Raw genomic sequence first — 26,223 nt, forward strand, 5'->3', positions numbered from 1 at the left:
CACAGCTAAATTCCGAACTGGAAAAGATCAGTCGCTTTCCCCCTTATGCCCGGTATTTCCTCTTAATTTTCCCACCTATGAGCACGCATGGCAAAGATCACAGCTCATTCCGACACGTTGATGGTGGAATTTTTTTAGTTGTGATACAATTTCCGGGAAAGGGATTGTCTAATTCTCCATGGCCTGGATTTGAGAATCTACTTTGCAGCCAAGTTGGCAGAGAACAAGCTGTATAAGAAAACCCTTCAACTCTCGTCCGGTCAGTTTGAGCTCCTCTCGAACTTCGAAAATGCGGTCGATGACAAGAACCTCGACGGTCCTTTCGACCTTATTCCTCTCTATAATTTCCGGAACAATAGCCAACTCCCTCTCATCCAAAACAACAGGTAACACAGCGAATACCCCAACAGCAACCCTATCAATAAGCAATCAAAGCCTAAAGACCATCTTCGTGGGCCGCTCTCTTCCGGAATTCAACCAGGATCTTTTTCTGGGCATCAAGTATGCCGATGAGCCAATACGCTTCACACCAGTCGAGCTCAAGAGCGCCTATGCATCGAAGGATAATGACCATGGACATTATAATCTATCACCAGAAGAAGTAGTCAGCACTACTTCTAACCTGGTATACTACAATGCTACGGAGTACGGCTACGACTGTCCCGCGTATGGATCCGATACCACCGACATGGTCAACAATGGTCTTATCACTTTGAACGAGGACTGCTTTAACTTAAATATTATCCGACCTAATGCCGACGAGAGTTACGGATTGCTTCCAGTTGTGATCTGGATTTTCGGTGGTGGGTGGGCACAGGGCGCTACTGCAGATCCGAGGTATGTTGGTCGAGGAATATAGGGCTGGGTATGAATGTTCATACCTAGGAAAGGTGGCCGATGGCTGTGGTTAACCTTATGCTACGCTGCCTACAGATACAATATGAGCTATATCGTTGAACAGAGCGCATTGAACGGCAAGCCAGTTCTGGGTGTTTCTATCAACTACCGTCTGGCAGCATTCGGATTCCTTGACTCGGAGGAAGTAAGGGTAGTGCCAATATATAGAAACTTGGATACAGAGGATTCTTGAGATTAACTTGGACTCCAGGCCGAAGGAAACACCAATCTAGCACTGCGTAAGCAGCGCACGGCGATGCGCTGGGTGAAGAAGAATATCAAAGCGTTCGGCGGTGATCCGAGCAAGATCACTATTTGGGGCGAGTCTGCGTGAGTCACTGGAAATATTTCGGTATAACAGATGCTTACTTTTGAATAAACAGTGGTGCATATAGTGTTGGAGCTCATCTGGTGACCAACAATGGCGATAATGAGGGTCTTTTTAGAGCTGGTATAGTCCACTGTACTCCGTGCCATTTTACGACACCAGACTAAGGTTCGCCTAGCAATCATGGATTCTGGAAATGCTGTCGGGCCCCCATACAACGGAATAGAATGGCACCAGCCAATGTACGACCGAATCGTCGAGAGAGCCGGGTGAGTCTATATCAAACAAGTCTCTATCAAATGACGCTGAATATACTATATCTAGATGCACCAATTCATCGAATACCCTACAATGTCTCCGTGAGCTGCCATACGCAGCTTTATACAGCACTGCAAACGAGGGTCTAGAATGGTTTGCTACTGTCGACGGCTCATTCATAACCCAGTATCCGCAAATCAACTACAGAGAAGGCACATTAGTTCAAGTGCCTATCTTGTTAGGGACAAATACCGATGAAGGTACCAGTTTTGGGACGACCGGCACAAACACCGTTGAGGACTGCATCAATGTGTTGTGTATAGCATTTTTAAGTCACATCGTGCTAAGCGAGTAGCACAGCATCCAAGCGTTGGATCCTCAACCGTTCCCAAGCTACCCAGCTGCTGTCCTACTACCCCAATGTCCCCGCCATTGGCTGCCCCTATGGCTGGGGAAATACCACCTGGCCCTCGCTGGGACTCATGTACAAGCGCTATGCATCCATAGCCGGAGATGTGACCATGGTAGCGCCACGGCGCATGTTAGCCCATCGAATGGCCAGCTTGCACGAGGATGTATATTCGTACAGATGGGATGTGGCAGCGTTAAATGGCTCAACAACGATTGGGGTGCAACATTTCGCAGAGGTATGTAGTAACCCACCTAGTCTTAGATACTACCTACCTAGCTCTCTGGTCTGCAAGATAGACTGACGCTTGTATCGGTTATACAGATCCCTTTCGTCTTTGCAAATCCAGTGCAGGCCATCAAACCGCTAGGGTCCGACCCTGAGCGCTTGAAACTGGCCCAAATGGCAGCGCGGATGTGGACATCATTCGTGGCAGACTTAGATCCCAATGGACATGGTGGTTAGTAGAACACACGTGCGGCTTGAATCTATTGTTTGAAATCTGACTTCTTCTTTCTAGTGCCGGATATTGCCAAATGGCCCAAGTATTCGTCCCGAGCGACGAACTTTGTTTTCCGCTTACCCCGAAATGAGTGTTATGTCGAGGCTGACACATACCGCGTCGGTGGGATTGATTATATCAACAGCATCGCGCGGTAATGTGGAGGCAAGCTAGGCTAGATCATCTACGTTGTGTGCATGAACAAGGGAAACAGATGGCAGACATGTGCTAGTCCAATTGACTTTCTTCATCAGGTAACGAGTCAAATCAATTGACAGCAAAGAGACCAGGCGTTGATTTTGTTATCCAAGTAGCCTGCCGACCCTATGAGACGAGCAGGAATGATCAATGTGGTTCGTTTTCTCGTTTGGTAATTGCACATCTTATATCTAGCCGAAAATTCGGAAACATCGGTTGATTTAAACACTCTTAGTGCCGACCTTGAGGAGCTCAACCTCGCTGTGAGCAGTTAGTTTTAGTTGTCTCTTATGGCTTCGCAGCAGGAGTGAGAAAAGAGATGAGTTACTCACAAGACAAGCTTAGAGTTGGCGGGGATCAGGCCAGGGAAGCCACTAAGATGATTGGATATCAGCACAAATCTCATAGAGAGAACCAAAGTTGCATGTTGGAGTTGTGAGGGATTGGAAGCATCCGCAGAAATGATGGATTGTTGATTCAGCATTGAGGTTGGTTGGTTGGTACATACCGGTCGCCATAGCCGAAGTCACTGTCGAGAATCGAATATTAGCAGTGTTCAGTAGATCCGCGCAAAAGTGCAAAGGAAAGTAAAATGGCAACTCACGGGCTGATGGTCAGGATGGCCTTCTCGCCGAGGGACATCTGGGGAACACCCTCGTCCCAGCCTAATTATTAGGTTAGCAAGCTGAAGAAATCTATATTTCTGACACGAGACTCAGTCGGGGTATATTGAAACGCACCGCGGATGAGACGGCCGACACCGATGGGGGTGGCAAGGGGCCCACGGCCGGGCTTGTGGGAGGTATCGAAGCTGAGGGTATATTAGCGCGTGAGGCACCTGGAGGTGGCATGGAGATTTGGCTTACAGGCTGCCCATGAAGTGGTTATCGGCCTTCTCGGGGTCATACAAGCAGCCGGTGTAGTGGATGGCAACGTGCTCGCCCTTCTTAGGGTAGTCAACACCGTTGCCCTCGACCAGAGTCTTCTTTTCGACGCCCATTGTGAATGTAATAGAGATATATGTAGGATGAATATGGGAGTTGTGAAGAGAAGAAACAAAAAAGGAAGACGGGGAAAGCTCGGGAGGGGCAGATTATCCACTTTTTTCCTGGGCGGGGGGACGTACGGAGTAGAACTCCAAGTGTCTTTAAAAACGAACAACATGGTTGCTTTACTGCTTAATTTATTGGCTAGCATTCAGATCATAGACTGGGTACCCATATATTTACTCAATGGCAACTTCTGGTGATTTTTCAGCAATAGAATGCCCCGAGAACTCTTTTGGAACTGGGATGTATTCCTGACACAGTTGCTTGGCTTGCTTGGAATCAGCTGGAATCAGCTGGGAATAGCTGCGAATAGCTCGAATGTAACACCAGGGCTAAAACTACAACACATAGGGATATGATCTGCGTAAGACGGGCAAATTCGTGGGTTTTGCGAGTGCCACCGATGAAATCTCTCTCAATGTCATGATCTACGACAGGTTCAGACCAGCCCTTTTCTTGGACCAGAGAAAGGATCATCCTATTTGTTCCCTCGATGCCCCGCGGAGGGGTAATGGCAAGGGAAACATCTCCGCGATAACCCCGGAGCTGTTCTATAGGTATGAGAGTAGAAATATCAAGGCAAAATCCCATTAATATACAGCATAGATTGTAACATCATGACCAAAATGCCATCTTCTTCACGTCCTCCACTGAAATTTCCACAATTCGCGTCTTAGGGAACCGAGGATCGGGCACAGGAGATGACACCGATGCTTCCAATTGTAGATAATGCAGTGTTGAGATCCCAGTGCGATCCACAAAATCAAGCACGGGGCGGAAGTTCAAAGCAACCTGGTCGACGCCGTGGCTGTCATCGGATAAACAGAAGCGACCCTTACGCGCCAAAAATTCCTAAAATGATCAAATTAGTCAAAGATATATAACAAAGAACTGCGTTGGTTACCTTGCAGATCTCCGCTTTGGGATACGGTTCCGTCATTCCCTTGCGCAACGCAGCTGAATTGAGCTCCAGCATACCGCCGTACGAGGCAATAAAGTCCAAGTTCCGTAAAATTTTACTCCAGACACCAGGCCAGGTAGTAAAGCTGCGCTCCATATCATCGCTCTTCAGACGAATCAAGTCAAAATGGCCCACAACAAGCGGTTTGAGTTGCTCCAGCATATCCAGCTGTGCATCGAAGTAGTCCTCGAATAGTCGCTCATCCGTTCCGCCGGCTTTCTCTCGAGCCTGCTCGTACATAGGTCGGTCATAGTCGATCGGCACGGTATGCATGTGGTGAACCGAACCAATGAAGAATTCAAAGGGAAACCGTGAAAGTGAGCGTTCGATCAAATCTTTAGAGGCGGGTCGGATCCAGTCAATCTCGAAGCCGATGATGATTTTGATCTGGGAGGCGTATTTCTCGCGGAGAGTGACTGCTTCCTTCCAGTAAGCGGCCTCATTTGCTGCATGGCTTTCTTCTGTTTCTCCAGATTCGAACTGGATGATTGGTTAATTCAAGGTTTGCAGTGGATGTGTTCCTTACGCACTTCCTCGGGATAAAAATCTTCTTTATGACGGGGCATATGTTCAGTCAGACAAAAGACTTGCATCTTCTTGCTGATGGCAGTTTGAATCACATCTTCCAAGGAGTTTTGGGCATGACCAGGGCAGAATTGGCCCGAATGGCTGTGATGCGAGAACGGCATGTTTTATGGATATGTCACTGTTTGTGGTTAGCACAATATTCGAAGTAAATACCGAGTTGGAGGGCAGGAATAGGCTTAGCCGAATTGAACCGTGAACAAATTCTATACTCACATCTGCCTTTTAGGACGTTCGAAGAAGATGAAATATGCCGGTTACGTGGGGGAGTCAGACATCTATTGATAGACGATAAGGATTTCGCCGCACGGGTGTTTTATAGCGCGGAGTAAGAAGTAACAACTGTATGAATGCATTATTTATTCATAGATCGATACTGGATAATTCAGTATACAATTTCTTGATCGGTCCTTGGATCTAAGCTTTTCACATTTGATTTCTTCAATATACTCCAATGAGATGTTACTTCCAGCCACCATCTACCCAGATATCGCTGACCACAAGGGTGCGAAACACGATCGTACCGGACGCCAATGATGAGGTCACCGAGTGAAGCGCACTGTCGTTCAACTGTCGTTCAAGTTGTGGACATGCTTGACCAGTACGACTCAATTGCAAGCATTGAGCCAAACCAATCGAACCCAATAGCAAATCATGTCAAAGCCTTGACTTCCTCTAAACCTGCTCTCTAGAACAGTGTCCCCAGTAGCTCCCCAGTAGTTGCACACTCGAACCATGATATCATGGGTACCAGGCAATGACTGCTTGCCGTCCTATCCACAGCCTTAAGAGACCGAGTGAACCAGCCACAAGAGTTGCGATGGGATTCAACCCTAAAGCAGAGTCTAATAAACCGAACAATTCATCCAGCAGCCAAAACAGTAGCAACGACGTACTCCCCATCATGCGAGATCGATAACTTCGCAACCCTCCCCTCACCCGTATTCCCATCCAGCGCATTCGCAAGATAGACAATCTCAGGTCTCCGACTTACATCCTCGCCAAACCTCCCTCCATCCTCCTGAACCCGGACCATGACATCCTTCCAGCCAATCGAAGCCGCACCGGACGGCGCCGCTTTTCGCGCCGCCTCTTTTGCCGCGAAGCGTCCCGCCAGCCAGCGTGTTATGTCCGCCGGCACAGGTGCAGGCTGTTGATGGTATGCGGCGCGTGCTTTGAGGACTTCGCTGAAGCGCGTGTGAAAGTCGTGCTGTTCTTGGTCGCAGAGAATGCGGCGCGTGAATCGTGGGAGATAGTTGGGTCGGGTGAGGAGGCGGGTTATTCGTGGGATGTGGACGATGTCTGTGCCGATGTTCAGGGGAAATGGGAAGGGAAGGGGTTTCATTTTGGGGTTTCTGGTTGTTGGTGGGCGTTCTTGGGGGAGTTGTTGTGGGGGTGAAGTGGTAGGTAGGAAGGTTGCGGCGGAGGTGTTGGACACCTCGGAATAGCCGTCGAGCTTTTTTTTTAAGTTGATTGGAGTACTTGTGCTTAACTCATTAGGAAATTATTGATCGTGTACGAATGTCGCGTGTGACCATTAGCGTGGTTTCAGAGCATGCTTGTTCTATGCTGTTTACCTCTACATGTTCTCGTTTCGCTTTACAGTCCCTCATTGCCAAAGCACTCCCACTGACCGGATAGGCAAGCTAATCGGAGCCATAAAGAGCAATACTCATGCCAAGGTGAAAGTCCACAGAGGGCTCTTGCCAAGCACCGACTCCGAGCGACCCGGTGTGAGATTGCGTCAAAGCAATCGTACCACTCATCTTTCTTCTTCCGCGATTGATCTTGCTCACTGGCAGGGGAAGAACAGGTCTGAAAAGCCAGTGTCAAGAGGATAATTTTCTATGCAGCGTACACGCCTCCTATGTACAGATCAATCAACCTCATCCGCCGACATCCCAAGATCGGTCCGTGTAGCTTCTCGAAAAAACCGTGGTCACAAAAAAAGCTGCGGAAGGGCGGATAAACATCGGTGCGCGCTAGAACTGGCACAACTTCGGAGGCAGTTTGATTGAATACAAATCATAGCTCCTCATGTTCGACCGCTCCATCAATATAAGCCGTATCGAGGATTAGTTTAATGGCCAGCGGCGGGCTTCTTCTCGCCGCCATCAATCTCCTTCATGAAGTTCCTGTGAGATATGAAGTTAGCAAGACGCTCGGGCCGATATAAGATCCAATTCATGGTCGGTAGTTCTCTGTTCTCGGCGACGATGTTGGACATACTGGACGAAGTTCTCCTCATCCTTGGAGGAGGCGTTGATGGGGGGACCCTGAGCGGTCTTGGGCTTTTCACCACCGGACACGGCAAGCCAGGAACCGGCGAAGATGCTGCCGAGGGTGGCCATGGCGAGCTAATGAGGGGGTGGAGGGAACCCGGTCAACTTCCATATTTCACAAGGATCCGCACGAAGCGCGATGGAAAAGGGATGGCGAGCACGCGGCGGCGTTTTGGGAGATAGAAAAACTTACGACGTGGGAGCCGACCTTCTTGCCAGCGATCTGGTAGTAGACAACCATTTTGTAGGGTTGGAATTGAGGTACAGCGAGAGGTTCAATTGGCAGCGATGTGGACGGAATCCTCAGGCTTGCACCAAACGACGAGGTCGGCACGGATACCGCCTTTCCTAATATGGTTAGACAGTTCACATGACTTCGGAACAGTGGATGATTAGGTAAGGACACTCGGCCACCCGGCCGCATCCGATATCATGTGACCTCTCCGAATCGAAACGTCAACAGTGCATTGGCACATGAAGATCAATCACAACACGAAAACACCAAAAAGGCTAGTTTGAACTCGATGAAAGAAAGAAACCGATAAGCTAAAGCTCGGATTCAAACGTTTGACGACGAAGAACAAATATTGAGTTCGGCGCCGACATCATCCCGAGGTCCCGTATTCCAAGGTTACTTCTACATATCCCGATCCGGAGGATACCAACGGTACCTCGGAAGGAAACTACCACATCTGATGCTATATGTCGGCTATGGCTGGCTGTCTTCGGCTGTAGTATGCGGTTAATATGAGAATCTTTCAATAATAACTCGTTTTATCCCTTGCACAGCTTTCCCTCATTCTTCCCCTTTATTGTCTACATATTATATACCCCCTTCACAAATTGGCACGCGAATAAGCGTTGCTTGACTACATAAACCATCACCGATCATCTATACTACATCCACAATGGTCTGGGGCGGTCGTCAACCAGATGGATCCCAGTCTCCCCCGCAGGAGTTGTTGGATAAGCCTATAGTCCGAGAGAAGCTCCCCCCAAAATTGCAGCAGTTGGTTGATCGGGAAGACGACTTCTATGATGACCTCTATTCCCCATAGTATGTGAAGCTCTAATTATTTTGTGTTTTTTTCTTTTTTCTTCTTTTTTGGTCCAAGCAAGTTATAGTTGCTGTCGCTGTCGCTGTCGCTATCGCTGTCGTGTGTTCGGAGATATGGAAGGGAGACAGAGCCTGAAAAAGAAGGCCGGGTACTTCCTTACCACCCCGCAAACTCATCTCCATCCAGCAAATCACCGCAACGCCGAAAGCAAGCAAAGACAAAACAGAAACTAACGATGGGCACCTCGGTTGACGACAGCTCGGTCGATTCCACAGACACGGGGTATCGCTATGCCGCGTACGCCAACCGCATCCGCACGATCCTCCTGTCCGCCAATCGGTATGTCGCCTACACTTCAGACATCGGCGAGTCCTTCCGTCCAATTGCACACCCATGGCTCGTGCGCTCTGCCTACACTATCTCCTGGACATACCTGCTAGGCGATGTTGGCCACGAGGGCTACAAGGCCTATCTCCGGAACTGGAGGGCACTGGCTCCCACCGGTGAGGCATACAAAGATGCTAGCCAGCCTTCGAATAATCAGATTATCAAGGGCATGGCGACGGGCAACATGACGATTGGAAACTCAGCCGTGTCTAAGGATGAGCTTTCAAACTGGTCGACCCCCGAGATCCCGCTTGCGGAGGACTACCGCATGGTCATGGTCAAGCGCGCGGTATTTCAGAGTATCGCGAGTATGGGATTACCCGCATTCACAATCCACAGTGTGGTCCGCTACTCTGGGCAGATGATGAAGGGTGTTAAGAATGCATTTATTCGTACCTGGACGCCGATCGGGGTATGTACCCCGGGCGAACAGGCAAATCAGTGAATATGATGCTAACGACTGTCTCTTATAGCTTGGTCTCGCTGTTGTCCCCTTCCTTCCCTATATCTTCGATCACCCCGTCGACGAGGCCGTTGAATGGGCCTTCCGTACTGGTCTTCGTGCTTACGGTGGCGAAGCAGCCGTCCGCCCACTACCAGGCAAGAGCCTTCCTCCCCGGGAAGAGGAGGAACACCGCGCTGTTGCGGCAGCAAATATCTCCTGGGACGAGTACAAGACTGAGCGGGACCGCGCGCGTGAGCTGCGTCGCCAGTCAAGTGAGCAGGCCGTCAGTGGTGGAATTTCATCGCTGACGAGCTGGTTTGGAAAATCCGAATCGGAGTCGGATAAGAAGAAGAAGAAGGAATGAGGTAAATACACTACATTGTTTTTATCATTTTGACCGAAGTGCTTCCTTTGGCTGCTTCTGTCTCTTGTGTATGGGCGCATCTCCCTACTTATTGTACACATCATTTCCCACACTCTCTCATCTCCTATTTTACTGATATCCACTGGGGTTGGTTGTACACTTACACTCAACCTTTCTGAACAAATTGTGATTCTGTGATTCTTCATCATTTTCTGTACATATTCCTTACTCATCTATCTCGAAGGTAATGAATGCCGACCATTTTCCATTTTCCAATTTCCATCGTTCTAGATCCTCAATATCGAATACCTGGGACTCAAATTCTGCGTGGGACAGTGTTCAATGACCCTGGTCGGGTCATGGCAGAGATCATGCTGATAATTCATGTGTGACGGTAAACCCAGCTACAAACACCGATTGACCATACCGAACTTGATAGCTTTCATTGGCCTTGAATCAATATTTGAGAGTCGGAATACAATCTCGAAGATCGGAAATCATCAATAACTGTCCGGGGGTATCCAGAGGTCTAAATACCCGTGGACCGTTGGTCCTACCTAGACAGAGTCGGGTTAGTGCCTAGAGAACCCATGGTTCCGAATGGAGAACCTGGGGTAGACCCACCTTTTTAGCTTGGAAGGCACAACTTTCTTTTTACTCTTTTAATTTTATATCGTTATTATCGTCGTAGAGCAACGTCCGCCACTGGATTCTGTATTCTTTCTACCAGTAGCATATATTACTAACAAGCCAACAAGTGAAATACGAGCATTCACGCGTCATTTGCCACCTCAAACCTCAAAGCCCTCTACGCGAACCGACTTGGTCTGATACTGTACAATCAAACGAGCCAGCTTCAAGCGATCATCTCTACCAAGCCTCTGAACCCTCTGACAGGGGTTCTTTACAATCAATCCATCGTAGTGGTGCTGGAATTCCACATCGGCCTCCCATTCATATAGCGGGCTCCGCTCTCTGAAGTAATAAGGCCGGCCATGCTTCATAACGACCTCGTACAGTTTGCGAAATTCTTGAGATCTTCCGGTCTTGATATCTCCATTTGGCAGTACCACCACACTTGCATGCCACGGCATATCACCAAATAGGTCGCCTTGCCGCAGTAGGGGAATAGAGATCTTGTTTCGCCCCAATGAAGGGTGAATCGAGAGACGGATGTATTTTCCAAGTGTGGCGTTAATGACGGCTTCATATGCCTGAGAAATCGGTGAGCCAGGGAAGTCAGACTTTAAGAACAACTAAAACGCAAAGTATCCCAAGCGAAACTCCAAGTGAAACTTACGATGAGTCGGTTGATCATGGTTTTCGCCATCTTAGACACCTCAGCCGCGTAGAGTGCCGGATCGGCCGCGATAAGAGGGTCAAACCCTTTGGCCCATTTTAAATCCTCTGATATGCGACTGAAATAGCTGTTGTATGTGGTCTTGGTATCTGAATTTGCCTTCAACTCATAGTCAATATCGAATCTCGGATCGAAGTATGCCGGTGACATCAGTTTCTCCCTGCAGCTGGGGACGAGACGCAGGTAATCTGCCTTGGGAATTCTCTCGCCATCTCCTAACCCCAGCAAACTCATCAGCCGGATGAACTGTATAGAAGAAAAATGCTTCTCTTGGGCGATTTTGCGCAGCTCAATGCCATAGTCGTAATATTCGTCGTTGGGAACGCCGACCAAATCTACACCGTCAGTTTATTTTATCACTGCTGGATTGATATAACAAATGGCATACCATTATATACTGGTCCGTCACAAATGAGGATAAGTCGTGCGCCGTAAGGGTAGACCTTTGAAATCTCCTCGCACAAGTGATTCAACTTCGCCAGACCCATTTCTTCTCCTAGATCAGCCCCATCCCCTAGTACTTTGTCCTTATTTGGGCTCTTCCATGGAAATGCAGGTAAGACCATGGTTATCGGCTGGTTTGCGGTGATGTTCATCTTCAGCTTCTCAGGCACAGAGTCAAACACCCTTCCGACGTCTCTCTGATGGCCATCGTCGCTCGAATGCAAGCAAAACCGCTTTAGCACCTCGACAACCTTTAGAGGCACTTCATCTGGAGCATATTCGAATTTCATTGTAAATGGAATGCCGAGGAATTGATGGATGGGTGCAGCAAAATGGGGGGGTGAGTTTTCGGACGTTATTGTTATCCCTCCGTGTCAAGATCAGCATCTGATTATTGCAGTGACATATAGCTTACAGTATTTTATAAGTTACCTGCACACTATATAGGTATTCTTACATGAAGTAGTACCCGTAATCGGTAAAACTAGAACATAGTATTTGCCAATTTCTGCAGGGAGCAGGTACATCGACTGCACAATGTACGTAGCACCTAGGAGTCACATTTTAGATTTCACCTCTCCTCCTCCCATTTTCTTTAATTTGTTTTTCTCTTTAAAGCCTTACTAAACAATATGGGCCAGCGAAACATACCACAGAGCAGTGCGGCCGGAATATGCTCGACGACCGCTGGTTCGTCCTACACAACGTCGGCCACTACCTATACCGAAGAATCCCCGATATTTGTTCAACAAGATCCTCGCCAACAAGATGAATACCGCAAAGCCGAGAATAATGAGATCCCCAATGGGGGTCTCGTAGCCTGGACCCAGGTTCTGACTGGACATCTGGTTGTGTTCAATGTATGGGGCTACATTACATCGTAAGGGAGCCCTGTCACATAAGATGTTAATTCAAACCATTGACGCAATCTAGGTACGGTTTCTTCCAAGAATACTATGTCAAAACTCTCGATGTCAGCCCAGCAAATGCATCTTGGATCGGAGCGGTGCAGATGTTCTTAGTCCATTTCCTGGCCACTTTCTCAGGCCGAGCGATGGACGCAGGCTACCTGAGACAATGCATCACCCTTGGATGTTTCTTCCAGGTTGCCGGGGCATTGGCGACCTCATTCGGCACAAAATTATGGCATTTTTGGTTAGCGCAAGGCATTGTCAGTGGAATTGGCCACGGACTCGTCTTCAGCCCCATGATCTCGCTGTATGCGACATACTTCAACTCCAAGCGAGTGATGGCCGTCTCGCTGGCATCTTGCGGGGCAGCGACTGGGGGGATGGTTTTCCCAGTGGTCGCTTATAAGTGTCTCAACAATATCGGCTTCGCATGGACTGTCCGGATTATGGCAGCCATTATCCTATTCAACAGCATTATAATTATCAAGTTTACCAGAGCTCGGATTATACCTCGGAGTCCTCCTCCCTGGGTTGATTTCAGTGCATTCCGTGAACGCCCTTACCTCCTTTTTTCGATCGGCTCATTCCTGATCTTCGAGGGTATTTACTTTGCCTACATTTATGTAAGTTCTGTCTTGTTTCTCACATTGGTTGGCGGCATAATAGCTAACATACCTAACAACATCTACAGCTTAGACAATATGCCCAGGCCCACACAGGTTTCACCGCATCTGACTCACTTCTCCTTTTAATCCTGATGAACGGCGTTGGTGTTGCGTCTCGCATTGCATCCGCATTTGTGGCAGACCGGTGGCTGGGTGCGGTAAGGACTTGCATTGCAGTCTCCATCCCTTGCGGTATCGCCATTCTAGGGTGGATTGGTGTACACACCCACGTTGGCATGTTCATCTGGGCTACAGTCTATGGGTTACTGGTTAATTGTGCGCAGAGTCAATTGCCCGCTGCCAATGCGTACTTTGGATCCAAAGACCCGGAAAAATCAGGCACACGTGTTGGGATGATTACCACGATCAATAGCATTCCACTACTGACTGGACCGTACATAGCAGGACAGCTGATCGCGTTACGGGGAGGCGATTACCTGTACGCGCAGTTGTTCGGGGGTATTTGTATCTTGACTGGAGCGTTGTTTGTAGTCGGTTCTCACCTTTCGGGGGCTTGAAATTACTATCCATGCATGATTGTATTTGAACAGAGAGTTATGCCGTGTATCTACTTGTCTTAGTTACTCCGAGGATGACGATTATCAAGCTCTGAATGAGGTATCACATTTAAGCCACATAACACGGTTTTATTGTTTAGCGTGTTACTACCCTATCTTTACAGTCCTCGTATAAACATAAACATAAGCATAAACGTGAATGTGAATGCATGTCCCCCTTTGCAAATTGCCTCAACTGACCTTGAAACATCCGAGTCAACGAAAAGTGTGTGACCCGCTCTGTTTCGGAATGACCTCCCTGCCATCACGTTTTCTCCAACTCCTCTCATCACGGGCCTTCTCCTCCACCAACGGAGCATTACACAAAATGGCACTCAGGCCTCTCCATTACCACCTTCCATTGTTCCCAGGGTTCCAGCTGCTGGACGTGGCGGCCCCACTGGACATTCTCAACATTCGAACGCAATACCCTGACACATCAGCCATCACCCTGACTATATCAGCGGAAACTCTCGACCCAGTCTCAGTGAAACCAATCCCACCTCCTAAGGCAAAATGGCGATTTGACCTGCCCGTCTCAAACATCAATACAGCTTGTAACCAGCAAATGCTACCACAATGTACATTTGCTGACGTGATCTCTGCCCTGAAAGCGGGGAAAGTTGCCGATGATGGCAGTGGTGAATTCAAACCTATCGACGTGTTGATCATTCCAGGTGGCCCGGGGACACGTCTGAACCGTATTTACGACACTGATACTACATTCAACGAAGTCAAAGTCTCCAACACGCAAGAGGTTCGGGACTTTCTGACAGCTGTTGCGCCCTATGTCCGTCACAGCATCATAACTGTTTGCACCGGCAGTCATGTCCTTTCGCAGACTAGGCTTCTAGATGGACTCCAGGTAACAACAAATTCATCCCGCTACGATGATATCGCTAAACAAACGGGCGGCGTGAACTGGCAGCGCAACAGACGGTGGCTGCGTGATAGTGTCCCCAAGGATGCGGTGTCTGATGGCTTGTTGTTGCCTGGGATTGAGATCTGGTCATCTGCTGGAATCACTGCGGGGATTGATGTAATGCTAGAGTTTATCTCAGCGCATTATGGTGGTATCGCAGTCGGAGTAGAGACTGCGAAACGGATGGAGTATCGCTGGGAGCGAGAGAAGGAAGCTTCTTACTTCCTGTAACGGGTTCCCCAAAAGGTTCTCGAAGTTACAGACAGGCTCAACCTTTCATGAGCCAGGTTTCAGACGTAATACTCGATGCGAATGGCGAATGATCCTTGGGGATGGAGGTCTTGGCATGAATATAGCCAGGCCGTGAAGCTAGAGCAATTTTAAACACACAACATGCCATCCCTAAAAACTCCAGTACTTTGTGTCACTGGTATACACTGTAGTTTGTCAGAGAGCAGCGGGTATTTGATCGGTCAGTCTAGCTTCGCGCGCCCCTCTAGATACATCCTGGGCCTTTTTGGCTTTATGTGATGTATTTCTTCAGCCGTCAAAACAATGAAACATCATATCGACATGTTACATTTACCCCGGAGTCTTTTGCCATTGATTAATTCCCCTCTATCCCGATCCCTTGTGTAAGATATACCTAAATGTAGCCTAATGCCTAATCGGGAAACCGCTTGCCAGATCATGCATGAGCAGTCAGCTCAACAGCTATAGAATTCTTTGGCTGGGAGAGCATCTTCAAATGGTCAAATAGTAACGGCGTTTGCTGTGATACGGTGTATCAATGGGTAGTATCCAAATGCCTAATCTGGATATATGGAAACAGTCCTACTTCAAAGTCATGTATTAGTTTCAGCATACAAGTAATCAGATGGTAACCAATACCACTATATCCTGTGCAATAGCATAGTTTTTATTCAATAACTCACCGAAGTAAAGTTATTAGAAGTACAAAAATAACGAGGAAGAGGGAAGGGGGAGGAAGGAGGCGGCAAATGGAGTTTTAACGGCGAATAAACATGAAGGCTATGAGCATAAGAAACCAAGAGCAAAGTTGCAAGAGAAAGCCACCAGATTCCAATACAAGTTACCAGGGTACCACCCCTATAAATCACGAGTACATTCGAATACCAAATCTACCCCTTCCCAATCCCTAGCTGCCATTGACTTTCCCGCTCTCATCTACCATGAGCTACATCAAAATGCTAGCGACAACGGTAGTCAAAGTATCTCCCCACTTAGACATAATTCCTTTCGACTGTATCACCCCCGTCCCAAAGACACGAGCCTCATTCCTCCCCAAACCACAACCAGTCGCTTCAAAGCCAGAAACCACCACCGACACTCATCTCGACCCACCGGCAGTATGTTCCACCTTAGCCCGCCTAAAGGCAGAGGAAATAATGAACATCGTGGAGCGCTACGGCTCCCACGAGCGCACAACCACAGCCGGAGAATGGCTGGGCCGGTCATCGTTTACGCCGCGTGTCCAGACACATGTTGCAGCCAACAGAGCAATTCCTATGGTTCTACCTGCTTTTCCGATGAAGAGCAATAACCGCATGGACAAGGTGCTAGGTTCACTTCCAGATTTGGGGGATGAGCTTGGGTTAGCGCGGTTAGTGAATCTTTGTCGGGATATCAAGGCTGTTTACCCGCCTGGTGCAGTTGTGGTTATGGTTACGGATGGGATTTGCTATAATGGTGCGGGGTTGAACCCTTCTATTAATTTGGATGTCAGATACAGGATCGGACGCTAATATGATTTGTGGATTCTAGATCTTACGGGGATTTCTGATGAGGAGGTCTGGGAATATGGGAATCGACTGCGGAAGATCACCGTTGAGAAGGGATATGCTTGCATTCAGTTCCATCGTATTATGAATATGCTGGGTCTTTACACTAGCGCCCATATTTCAAAATCGGATTATGTGAAGCTCTGTGGTTTATCCAGGGCTGAACTCCATCGACGGTGTGGGCGGCCGGGGTTTGATGTCGATAAGTTTTTGAAAAATGATGAGGATTATCTCAGGACTTATAATGGTAAGTGTGTGGCTTTCAAGTCGAGTTAATATCTCCCAGCTGATTCAATACAGGATATGACAAGTTCATGAAAGTCGATCTAAAATTCAGCCCAGTGACTAAAGATTGCGCCGGTCCTAAACAATATAAGAGGAGGATCAAGATTATCGCAAAAGCCATGATTGTCCGCGGAGTGGTAAGTCTTTTTTAGAGCGCCATATAAAGCGACAAGGTGGCTAATCTCTAGGTTGCAGGAGTACGCAGAGCTAGTACGTCAAGTTTACCCCGACTCACTGCGTCTCTCCATTCATCCCTCATCGGGGCAGACAAAGCTCTCCTGTCCCCTTATTCCGCAGAAGAACTCATTTTCCATGAGCCCTTGGCACTGTAGTGTGGCAGTGACAACCGCAGGGGAATTCATAACAGCTCACCAATCCGTACATCGGCAGAAGTTCGACCTCATTAAAAAAGATGGACAACCATATTTCTTCCGTGAGAGCTCGTCGCTTTTTAATTGGGACGCCAGAGTTGATTTTGAGCATCATTATGGGCAAAAATTGGTTGTTAGGGCACAAAAACAGATTGATCAAGAACTATCTGACTCGGATTTGGACAAATTGGCACTTTTGGCAATTCAACAAAGAAGTGTGTCTTTTGTCTTTGTATAAATCTGATATTTTGAAGGAAAATTCATGTTCAATTGCTCGTGAAGTTCCTTGAATATTGTTATATAAATCTAACGATGTAACAGCCATGGTAGATCGATATCTATAGCCGAATTTTAAAGGGTTATTATCGTTCTAAACTAGTTAGTTAGCCCAGTGACAGATAGCACTGGTACCAGTATGAAAGCTCTCATTATAGCGAATTACCTGAAAGACCTCAGGCCACTGAAGAGTGCGCTCAACCATTGCACCCTTGCAACTGCCTGTGATTTCGCTCTTGAAGGCCGTGAGCCTCCTTATCTCAAAGACCAGGTAATAGCACTATTTCCTGGCAAGCAGCCCAGATGCAACGAGTTGGCTAGCTGCTAGAGGCAGGGACTGGTCACCGGCGTGGTCGACGAAGAAGTAGCCGATCAAGCACTGGCGGAGCCTCAAGAAGACAATGTGCAGCCCGTGGTGGAGAGGCTTATGGAGCGTAATATGCTAGTATGTATAATGAGCCCCCGGCCATAGGCCATGTCGATGTATACAGCTGGCTAATTGAAATCGTGGCTTATAACTGGCTGACGCACCCGGATGAGTTTGATTTCGATCTCGTGGCGCAGGTGCTTGCATTTTTGACTTAGTTTGTGTGTTTATCGCTCTCCTTCATTTCTGCGACCTCGGTCTCGGAGCGCATGATGCTGCTCTCATCCAACTTGATGTATTGGCCGAATGTTCACTTCAAATCTATTGACCTATGAAAACGTCAGCTGATACAATCAATGTATGCCATGACGCTGAGTCTATGTAGTAATGAGTTGTTGGAAAGACTAAGAGTCCTAAATCGAACATAGCAAGTCTACACTACAATTTACTTCGATAAGACAGGTTTAGAAAAAATGAGATATACTCGTCACATTGACGGGCTCACGTCCACATAGTCCACATCTACAAGGCCATACGGCACTTGGACACATTTCATACATCTGTACAGAAACGCAGAAACGCACAAACAAAAAGCTTAAGATAAAACACAGAGAGACAGGGAGTAATGGAAAGAGAGGGAGGTAAGGAGAGATAGGGAATAAGCGTAGGGAAAAAAAGCCATTAGCTCTGTCAAAAAGATACCACCCAAATCCATTATTAATGTGCAAGTCCAAAGACTGAATGACCAATAGTTCATAAGAGAGAGCTTTCAAGTGGAAGCCAAAAGTAGTGAAAAGATTTCGTCCCAAATTTGGTTGTCCCAGTGCCATTGAAAGGGATAAAAAAATATTTGGTAAACAAAAGGGGGAATATGTCAAGAAAGAAAAAAATGGATAACGCGACACATGCAGTGACGACCGATCGTCGCTCGGAGTATCATGTTGAGAAGAAAAGTGGCCGGTCAAAAATTGCACAGAAAGAAGAGATACGTGATATGTGACATGTAAATCCTTGGCGGATGATATACAATGAAAATGAAGATTTGTGCAGTCTCTCTGTCCAAACCTCTCTTGGAGAGTGGGGGAGAGCATGAGCGCATTGAAAGGAGCAGTTATCTCAGAAGAAATAAGGGTCCTCGAGGGCCCAGTGCCCTCTGATTGTCATCGTGGGGTCCAAAAGGAGGTGGGATATGATGGAAGGAGCGGTTTATACGTCGTATTGTCAAAAGCATATCTAGTTCCATCCCAAAGAATTCTCTGCCATAACGGGAGCACTGATCATCTGTGAACGAGCAGTGCCACGGCTACCTTGGCTGGGGGCACGACCACCGGAAGCAAACATCGAACCAGCGGCGGAACCTCCCTGGCTCATCTGCTCAGCGGTAGAGCTGGAGCGCTGGTGCAGCTGCTTTCTCTTGCGGTAGCGGCGGGCAACCCAGAACATACCCGCACCGTAAGCGGCAGCACCGGCCACAACACCGACTCCGATTCCCACGGAGCTAGCCTTAGCCTTGGAGCTTCCGGCAGAGCCATCGGTGTTGTCGTTAGTGCCACTGTCCGTGCCGTCATCGCTGCCGCCATTCTTGATACTGCCAGTCGAGTCGCTTTCGCCACTGGGGTAGTTTCCAGAGAACTCGAGGGGAATTGTGGGGTCAACCATTGACATCAATGACTGGATGGATTCGCTAGCTTGGGTGTAGAGAGCAGAATTGGGGTTAACTTTAAGCGTTTTCAGGGCATCGACCTTATCACGAGGGAAATAGAAGATAGCAATGGTGGCGTTATAGCCCGTGGACTGCCAGTTGTAGTAAGGCTCAATAGCAAACATAACAGGGCTGTCCTGAGCAGAGAGGTTTGGCAAAGCGTTCTCAATAGCCTGGGGGGTATAGTTGAAGATCTGCGACGACGACAAGGGTGTAGTTGCAACAAATGACCAGGGCAGCTGACTGTTGAAACCAAGCTGGAGCAAGATAGAGTCAGACGGAGCCTCGGTGACTTCATTCGACGGGGTGATAGAGCCAGGGAGCGATGGTGGTGCCGTGGGCTTCGCAGTCTCACCGGAGGTCGAGCTCTCCGTGGCGGTGACGGTAGGCACAATAAGAATAGTCGATGGCATCCAGTCATTGTCGTTGGAGGTGGAAGTGGAAGTGGAGGTGGAGGTAGAGAGCGTAGGCATCTCTGTCGTCTGAGACTCCACGGTGGTCTTAGCCGTGCTCACTTCTTCGCTCGTCGTCGAAGTCGACACGGGAAGAGGGATGTAGGCTGAGTGAGAGGTGGGGGTGGGGGTGGGAACCTTGGAGCTCTCGTAAGAGGCACTACCGGGAACAGAGGCGGCGGTGGTAGTAGTACCTAAGAAAGGAGTCCAGATACTAGAACCAGAGACAGTTGCCGATTCAGAAGTAGAGGTAGAATCAGATCCGGGCGACTGTGGGACAGGAACTGATCCCAGGGTCTTGGTCGGGGTGGGGATGGCACCAGTGTTGGTACCTCCCTGGCCAGGAATGAGAGCAGTCGACTTGGACGGCAGAAGACTACCATTTGGAATAGACGCAGTCGGAATCAAAGCAGTGCTACCAGTGCCAGTAGAGGTGACACCAAGGATGGAATCCACGCTTGACACGAGACTGCCGACGAGATCACCAGGAGTTGTAGTTCCAGTGGGGGTGGGGGTGGCCAACGGTGAGCTAGTAGCAAACGCAGGCACGCTGACTGGAATGGTAGGCGAACTATACGGGTCGGAGGACACAGTAGCACTTGTGCTGTTACCGGTGGAAGACTTGTCACCCAAACCCAGAAGGGCAGAAAGATCCGACCCCGAGCTTGCCATGCTTGAGGCTGCACTGCTGATCTTGTTGGCGCTAGAAGATCCAGTGGGTGTCGCAGACACGGAGGTTGTTGATTCGCCGAGAATGCCGCCCAATCCCGAGGTTAGGTCACCAAGGACACTGTCGCTGGAGGATGCAAAAGGAGTAGAAGAAGCAGACGAAGTTACCTTAGCTGATAAGTCGGAGACGGGGGTAGTCAAGGATGTGGAACCACCTCCGACGAGGTTGCCCACATTCGAGGTCAAATCACTAAGGAGACCGCCGCTAGATATAGCAGTAGCAGAAGAAATAGGCGAACTGACCACAGCTGATGAGCCGGAGGCGGGGGCCGCAGTCGAGGAGATAGAATCAACTCCGAGGATACTGCCCACATTCGAGGTCAAATTACTCAGGAGACCGGCGCTAGAGGATGTGGTGGTAGCAGCAGCAGCAGTAGAAGTAGGCGAAGTTACCACAGCCGATGAGCCGGAGGTGGGGATCGCAGTCGAGGATATAGCACTACTGCCTAGGAGGTTACCCACATTCGAGGTCAAATCACTCAAGAGACCGTCGCTAGATGATGTGGCAGCAGCAGCAGCAGCAGTAGAAGTAGGCGAAGTTACCACAGCCGATGAGCCGGAGGCGGGAATCGAAGTCGAGGATATGACCGCACTCGAGGATGTGGAAGTACTACCGAGAAGGTTACCCACATCCGAGGTCAAATCACTAAGGATACCACCGCTAGAGGATACAGCAGCAGTAGTAGTTGAAGCAGGCGAAGGTACCACAGCAGATGAGTCGGAGACTGGGGTCGTAGTCGAGGATATGACCGCACTCGAGGATGTGGAAGTACTACCGAGAAGGTTACCCACATTCGAGGTCAAATCACTCAAGAGACCGTCGCTAGATGATGTGGTAGCAGCAGCAGCAGCAGTAGAAGTAGGCGAAGGTACCACAGCAGATGAGTCGGAGACTGGGGTCGTAGTCGAGGATATGACTGCACTCGAGGATATGGAAGTACTACCGAGAAGGTTACCCACACCCGAGGTCAAATCACTGAGGATACCACCGCTAGATGATGTAGCAGCAGCAGCAGTAGAAGTAAGCGAAGGAACTACAGCCGGTGAGTCGGAGACCGGGGTCGTAGTCGAGGACGTAGTGGCAGCAGCAGCAGCAGCAGAAGTAGGCGAAGGTACCAGAGCCGATGAGACCGGGGTCGTAGTCGGGGAGATAGAATCAACTCCGAGGATACTGCCCACATTCGAGGTCAAGTCACTAAGGATACCATCGCTAGAGGTCGTGGCCGAAGGAGACGTAGTAGCGGCCTCGGCTGATGAGTCGACTACCGATCCCTGCTGGCTCGTGGCTCCCGCATCGGTAGATGCGGCCTCGGAGTTCTGCGTACTCGTGTTCTCGGTGCTCGAACCCTCTGTCTGCTGCGTAGTCGTGGTAGTGGTACTAGTCGGTTCACCGCCAATGGTCGTAGTACCAGTGATACGATGGGTGATCTCGGGGTTCTTGGGGTCGATCGAGATGGTCACAATAACCACTTCCTGTCCCTGCTGGGGCTGAACGGCGGCCGAGGGTTCGGGGGTGGTTTCGGGGGTGGGGGTAGCCGTGGATGAAGAAACTTGGGTAGGAATCACGTTGTCGAAGACGGCATCGAAGATTGAGCCAGGTTCGGGCTCAGCGTTTCTGCGAATAGTTCGCTTGACTTCCTGCGGGAAGTACCAACGGGGTCGCTGAACGTGGGCTTCGGGGGCATCTTGAGCTGCGACGAGCTCAAGACCGCCTACAGCGAGGAAGGCTGCGAGAACGGAGATGGCGTCGGGACGCATGTTGAACAATTCTGTACGTGATCGCTCAGAGCGGGTCCAAGGTCAGTGTACAAAAATGCGATAACCACCGTCTGTCAACACCTCATGAATGATCAGGGAGTGTGACCAGGAGGTAGAGTGCCTGGAATATTCGAGTTTCCAACACAACCAAGCCCCGGGCAATTGCGATAAATTCACAATGTCAAGATTATTCAGAGTATGCAACGTCTCGATGGCAACCGATGAGACCGAATTGGCGCAAACAATAACTCGACGATAAACGAATGGAAAGGGGGATTTCGATCAATCTGAAACGACCCCCAAAAGGCGAAAAAACGAGTGTGGGCTTAGAAAAGCTGTAAGGAGTGAATGACGACTTTCTGTAGAACCGTCCGGGCAACGAGGTCAAAGAAAGTGAAAACAGAAAATGCGGGTGACCGATGCAAGGGGAGAGTAGCCCAGGTCAACGCGAACACAGCAAAAGCAGACAAGGGAGAGAAATAAAGGAGTGAATGAGTGAATGAAGTTGATCAGAGAAGAAGAGGATCACTTCATCATTAGGGGGGGAAAGGTGGAATGGGGGGCGGGACACGTTATGGTAGCGTCAACAAGGGTAATTTACGGTAAATTACATCTTTTAGTGTATTTAACGAGCTGGTCCGGGCAGGTGCGTGGGATGTGGCCACGCACTTGCCCCTGAGTGTAGTTCTTGGATATTGAACTTGATCCTATTCCAACAATGTAGTAACTATGTTGTATGTTTAATAGATAAGCTGATCTGATTATGGACATCTATTGTTGTAACAACATATTTATACCTATTTATAACCCATTTGGAACCTCTGAAGTCAAACATATTCCAAGACCCTCATATGAAACCATACTAAACACTAACCTGCCGATATCAGCCATTTAGGTACGGAGTCGTCTAGTCAGTATTTCGTAAATAACGGGAATGATGGCCCACGCCATGCAGAAAACCGAAACCAATAATGAATGCTCATGGGGGAAGAATGAGTCTGTTCCCTATAGGTCCACGGCCGCTTTGCTTTGTATATAGTACAAGTATATCTGAGCCCTCTTCGGCATTTACAGTATAGAGACCGATGTACAAGTACTCCGTACTCGGACGATATTTCCCTTTTCTTCTCTTTTGCCGTTACGCCGTTCACCCGTGCAACAATAATATATACATTGGAACATAAACTGGCTATTGCGAATATCGATCGACAATCAAAAAGCATGATAAGATGGCAAATCAACATACCCAACTCAACCCATACAATATTGCACATATACCTTATGTCTGTCAGATATGAAGTATAGCGTAGACATATAAAATTCGAAGAATGAAACTATTTTCGCGCAATGTAACACAATAATGGCAGCACTTAATTTCGAACGAAAAACCCCCCAAAAAAAGACATAAAGTCCGTGTTAGGATCTGAAAGCGTTTTTCATTTGAGGCGATCAATAGCCCCGGAGACCATTGACGAAAAAAATGCCGAATTGAGTCGGGGCTAAACCCACCTAAGCCGCGGATCACAATATAAAAGAAGGAAAAAGTGAGAAAAAGGCGCCAAGGCCAAAGACAATTCCGAGCAAAGTTCAGTCCGTCGCAAGGTCTAGCCCCGGAGGCGTCAACTAAGTGGGCCCTTCCCACACACGTACCTGAGCGTGGAGGGAATCCGTGCGTGGCCCCAATTACACATTACCATCATTAGTTGTGGCTCAAGCTCGCCAGTCTTACACACCTACCCCCTTCTGGCTTAAACCCAACAAAGAAATCTCGTGGGTAGCCGCCGTTAAGAAGTACGGAGTACGGAGTACATACGGAGTAAGAGAGCTGTCCGATGAACGAGCCACAAGTTGGTCCTTCCATTTCCATGTCTCGTGAGACATATATAATTGTCGTACTTGGCTAGCTTGCGAGTTATACAACTATGCTGTGCAACACCACTAGTACTAGTTCAATCCACTATGGAAGTAGGGGATGAGCCCTGACTCAAAATTGGGTTATTAGAACGACGGTATATTAAGAAATGTTTCACACTATATCGAAGGTTAAGGTTTTATCTCTAGAACCATAGACTAATAAAGATTAGCTGATACAAACACCTGCCCATACCGATGTTGTAGTGTACAACATATTCTCCATATCTGAAGCTGATTGAACTGTCAAGTTTAAAAATGATAAAATACACCACGTGCCCCGATCGGAATGGAGGAGTTGGCAGCTGCGATTTCCCCTCATTCTTGCTGTCATTTTCAGGTGCTCAGCATTCCCTAGTGCGTTTGAGATTGTGCCAACCAATGCCAAGTGGTGTAAAATCAACGAAGCCAAGGGTATCGCTAGAATCTGTTTCCCTCTCCTATTACCCTAAGGTCTTGCCTCTTTAGCTTTGTTCAAGGGCTTCTGGCTTCATGCACCCTCGAGATCGAGAAGCCTTTAGGAATGCAGGAACAAAGGACCGAGCATATAAGCATATGTGAGAGCCATGGATGGTCCACGGGTTTAATTATAGTTAACTCAGCCACATTCTCTTTGTTGGACCTAGGACATACTCCAGGACTCTCTACTCCGTATCACGAAGACGTGAACAATATCAAGCGTCCACGGATGCTCCCGGCATCTATTCCAAGGGCCTTTTATATGTTGTACAATAAACTTCCAGGGGTTCATCAACTGTACCATGGACGAGTGTAGACGCTAGTCCTGTTCCTGAGCCCTACAGTTCCAGTCTCCACCCTTCACCCCTGGTTTCAGCCTGTATTTATTGAAAAGTGCTGAACACCAGTTACAGGTACCCAATGCCAAGAATACCGTAATATTTCCAACCAGACTGTAAAATATACGTAGATCATGTGACCGACTCTCTCGCACATTTGATTCTTGTCTCCGGTGGAGAGTGTGACGCGAGTTGAGCCATCAAAAGACTCCAAAAGTGCCATGAAACAGTCCAGGTGGAGGTGTCTGCCCTATTCATTCTCCACATCATCGTCACCTGCAGTCCCGCTCAAAGTCTAGAACTGCGTCCACTGCCAGGCTTTGTGACTAGGCCAGAACACTCGATTTCGACATCCGATCCCTGGGGAAGGGACTTGACGGCAACGCAAGTACGCACCTAAAAGGGCCAGGCCCAATGACAGTGAGAAACGGTCCACTTTTTCAGGAAAAGAATATAAGAGAAAGAGAGACGAATTCCAGACTGGATCATTTTCTCTGTGGAATTCGAATCTCGTTCTTTTTGAGCACAGAATACTTACCGGCTTAGGATCCGAGAAGAAAGTAGCGTAGACTTCATTCACAGCCGAGAAATCAGCCATATCGGTGAGGAAGATGTTGACCTTGACTGCATCTTGGAGACTCGACCCTGCAGCCTCTAGGACTGCATTGAGGTTGCGGAGGATTTGTCGCTTTTCACATGTTAGAAAATATATCACAAATCAGACTTCGCGTCTCTCATACTGTTCGGTTCTGGATGCTTCCCTCCACCATTTTACCCGTGGTCGGGTCTACTCCCAACTGACCAGAGCAGTAGACCATGTTGCCGACGACGATACCCTGGGATAGGATTGGGGGTGGGGTGGGTGCACCCTTGGTACTAACGGGGGTACGTGTTGGCTTGGACATTTTGAAGGATGTGAGTGAGAATGAATTCTGTCAGAATAGGAATCGAGAGGAATTTGTTGAGAGTAGTCCAAATTATCTGGCCCCAGGGACGTTATCGATTAGAAATCCCCACATTGACCGACTTCCCGAGGTCGGAGCCCTCTGGAGCACTCTTGAGCGCCCTTGTATGTTGTAAAGCACAACTCCCGATAAGGAGATTCGTATACACGGCCTTAAAGCCGGTATATACTGCTATATATATAGATGGTGCCTGGCCAGGATCACCAGCTCATAGTACTCTTTTAGA

The 26,223-nt window shown here is 48.5% G+C and overlaps 12 protein-coding genes across 12 annotated transcripts; 5 read left to right on the forward strand and 7 right to left on the reverse strand.

The window, feature by feature from the left end:
* Positions 1–289: 289 nt before the first annotated feature.
* Positions 290–2,552, forward strand: N7518_008457 (putative triacylglycerol lipase (LipA); the record flags this gene model as incomplete). Its single annotated transcript, XM_057189384.1, has 9 exons — positions 290–837; positions 934–1,042; positions 1,109–1,227; positions 1,281–1,348; positions 1,404–1,494; positions 1,550–1,798; positions 1,839–2,130; positions 2,217–2,352; positions 2,413–2,552. The coding sequence occupies 9 exons, from the start codon at positions 290–292 to the stop codon at positions 2,550–2,552; spliced, it is 1,752 nt and encodes a 583-aa protein (XP_057041087.1).
* Positions 2,553–2,813: 261 nt separating this feature from the next.
* N7518_008458 (FKBP-type peptidyl-prolyl cis-trans isomerase) lies at positions 2,814–3,592 on the reverse strand (the record flags this gene model as incomplete). The annotated part of the gene is made up of 6 exons (XM_057189385.1): positions 2,814–2,853; positions 2,925–2,966; positions 3,101–3,121; positions 3,197–3,257; positions 3,333–3,403; positions 3,459–3,592. The coding sequence occupies 6 exons, from the start codon at positions 3,590–3,592 to the stop codon at positions 2,814–2,816; spliced, it is 369 nt and encodes a 122-aa protein (XP_057041088.1).
* Positions 3,593–4,256: 664 nt separating this feature from the next.
* Positions 4,257–5,291, reverse strand: N7518_008459 (histidinol-phosphatase; the record flags this gene model as incomplete). The annotated part of the gene is made up of 3 exons (XM_057189386.1): positions 4,257–4,493; positions 4,546–5,082; positions 5,133–5,291. The coding sequence occupies 3 exons, from the start codon at positions 5,289–5,291 to the stop codon at positions 4,257–4,259; spliced, it is 933 nt and encodes a 310-aa protein (XP_057041089.1).
* Positions 5,292–6,049: 758 nt separating this feature from the next.
* N7518_008460 (holo-ACP synthase) lies at positions 6,050–6,532 on the reverse strand (the record flags this gene model as incomplete). Its single annotated transcript, XM_057189387.1, has 1 exon — positions 6,050–6,532. One exon carries the CDS (start codon positions 6,530–6,532, stop codon positions 6,050–6,052), a length of 483 nt encoding a protein of 160 aa, XP_057041090.1.
* A 727-nt stretch (positions 6,533–7,259) lies between these two features.
* On the reverse strand, positions 7,260–7,856 carry N7518_008461 (ATP19 family protein). The gene is made up of 3 exons (XM_057189388.1): positions 7,663–7,856; positions 7,417–7,544; positions 7,260–7,322 (listed from the first exon to the last, which is right to left on the reverse strand). Exons 1-3 carry the CDS (start codon positions 7,708–7,710, stop codon positions 7,268–7,270), a joined length of 231 nt encoding a protein of 76 aa, XP_057041091.1. The 5' UTR covers positions 7,711–7,856; the 3' UTR covers positions 7,260–7,267.
* Positions 7,857–8,377: 521 nt separating this feature from the next.
* Positions 8,378–9,723, forward strand: N7518_008462 (uncharacterized protein; the record flags this gene model as incomplete). The annotated part of the gene is made up of 3 exons (XM_057189389.1): positions 8,378–8,526; positions 8,714–9,326; positions 9,388–9,723. 3 exons carry the CDS (start codon positions 8,378–8,380, stop codon positions 9,721–9,723), a joined length of 1,098 nt encoding a protein of 365 aa, XP_057041092.1.
* Positions 9,724–10,514: 791 nt separating this feature from the next.
* N7518_008463 (isocyanide synthase family protein) lies at positions 10,515–11,817 on the reverse strand (the record flags this gene model as incomplete). The annotated part of the gene is made up of 3 exons (XM_057189390.1): positions 10,515–10,967; positions 11,024–11,418; positions 11,472–11,817. The coding sequence occupies 3 exons, from the start codon at positions 11,815–11,817 to the stop codon at positions 10,515–10,517; spliced, it is 1,194 nt and encodes a 397-aa protein (XP_057041093.1).
* A 342-nt stretch (positions 11,818–12,159) lies between these two features.
* On the forward strand, positions 12,160–13,621 carry N7518_008464 (uncharacterized protein; the record flags this gene model as incomplete). Its single annotated transcript, XM_057189391.1, has 3 exons — positions 12,160–12,407; positions 12,461–13,061; positions 13,130–13,621. 3 exons carry the CDS (start codon positions 12,160–12,162, stop codon positions 13,619–13,621), a joined length of 1,341 nt encoding a protein of 446 aa, XP_057041094.1.
* A 367-nt stretch (positions 13,622–13,988) lies between these two features.
* Positions 13,989–14,813, forward strand: N7518_008465 (uncharacterized protein; the record flags this gene model as incomplete). Its single annotated transcript, XM_057189392.1, has 1 exon — positions 13,989–14,813. One exon carries the CDS (start codon positions 13,989–13,991, stop codon positions 14,811–14,813), a length of 825 nt encoding a protein of 274 aa, XP_057041095.1.
* Positions 14,814–15,534: 721 nt separating this feature from the next.
* N7518_008466 (isocyanide synthase family protein) lies at positions 15,535–17,901 on the forward strand (the record flags this gene model as incomplete). Its single annotated transcript, XM_057189393.1, is given in 8 exon segments — positions 15,535–15,814; positions 15,831–16,292; positions 16,368–16,631; positions 16,685–16,806; positions 16,865–17,255; positions 17,424–17,587; positions 17,645–17,761; positions 17,776–17,901. Coding segments are annotated over 8 exon segments (1,926 nt in total), but the record flags the coding sequence as incomplete, so codon positions are not given.
* Positions 17,902–18,916: 1,015 nt separating this feature from the next.
* On the reverse strand, positions 18,917–22,324 carry N7518_008467 (putative mucin family signaling protein Msb2; the record flags this gene model as incomplete). The annotated part of the gene is made up of 1 exon (XM_057189394.1): positions 18,917–22,324. One exon carries the CDS (start codon positions 22,322–22,324, stop codon positions 18,917–18,919), a length of 3,408 nt encoding a protein of 1,135 aa, XP_057041097.1.
* Positions 22,325–25,320: 2,996 nt separating this feature from the next.
* N7518_008468 (uncharacterized protein) lies at positions 25,321–25,937 on the reverse strand (the record flags this gene model as incomplete). The annotated part of the gene is made up of 3 exons (XM_057189395.1): positions 25,321–25,428; positions 25,571–25,720; positions 25,773–25,937. 3 exons carry the CDS (start codon positions 25,935–25,937, stop codon positions 25,321–25,323), a joined length of 423 nt encoding a protein of 140 aa, XP_057041098.1.
* Positions 25,938–26,223: the final 286 nt, after the last annotated feature.

The sequence above is a fragment of the Penicillium psychrosexuale genome (assembly GCF_028828465.1).
Source record: "Penicillium psychrosexuale strain IBT 29551 chromosome Unknown utg000004l, whole genome shotgun sequence".
Classification (NCBI taxonomy): domain Eukaryota; kingdom Fungi; phylum Ascomycota; class Eurotiomycetes; order Eurotiales; family Aspergillaceae; genus Penicillium; species Penicillium psychrosexuale.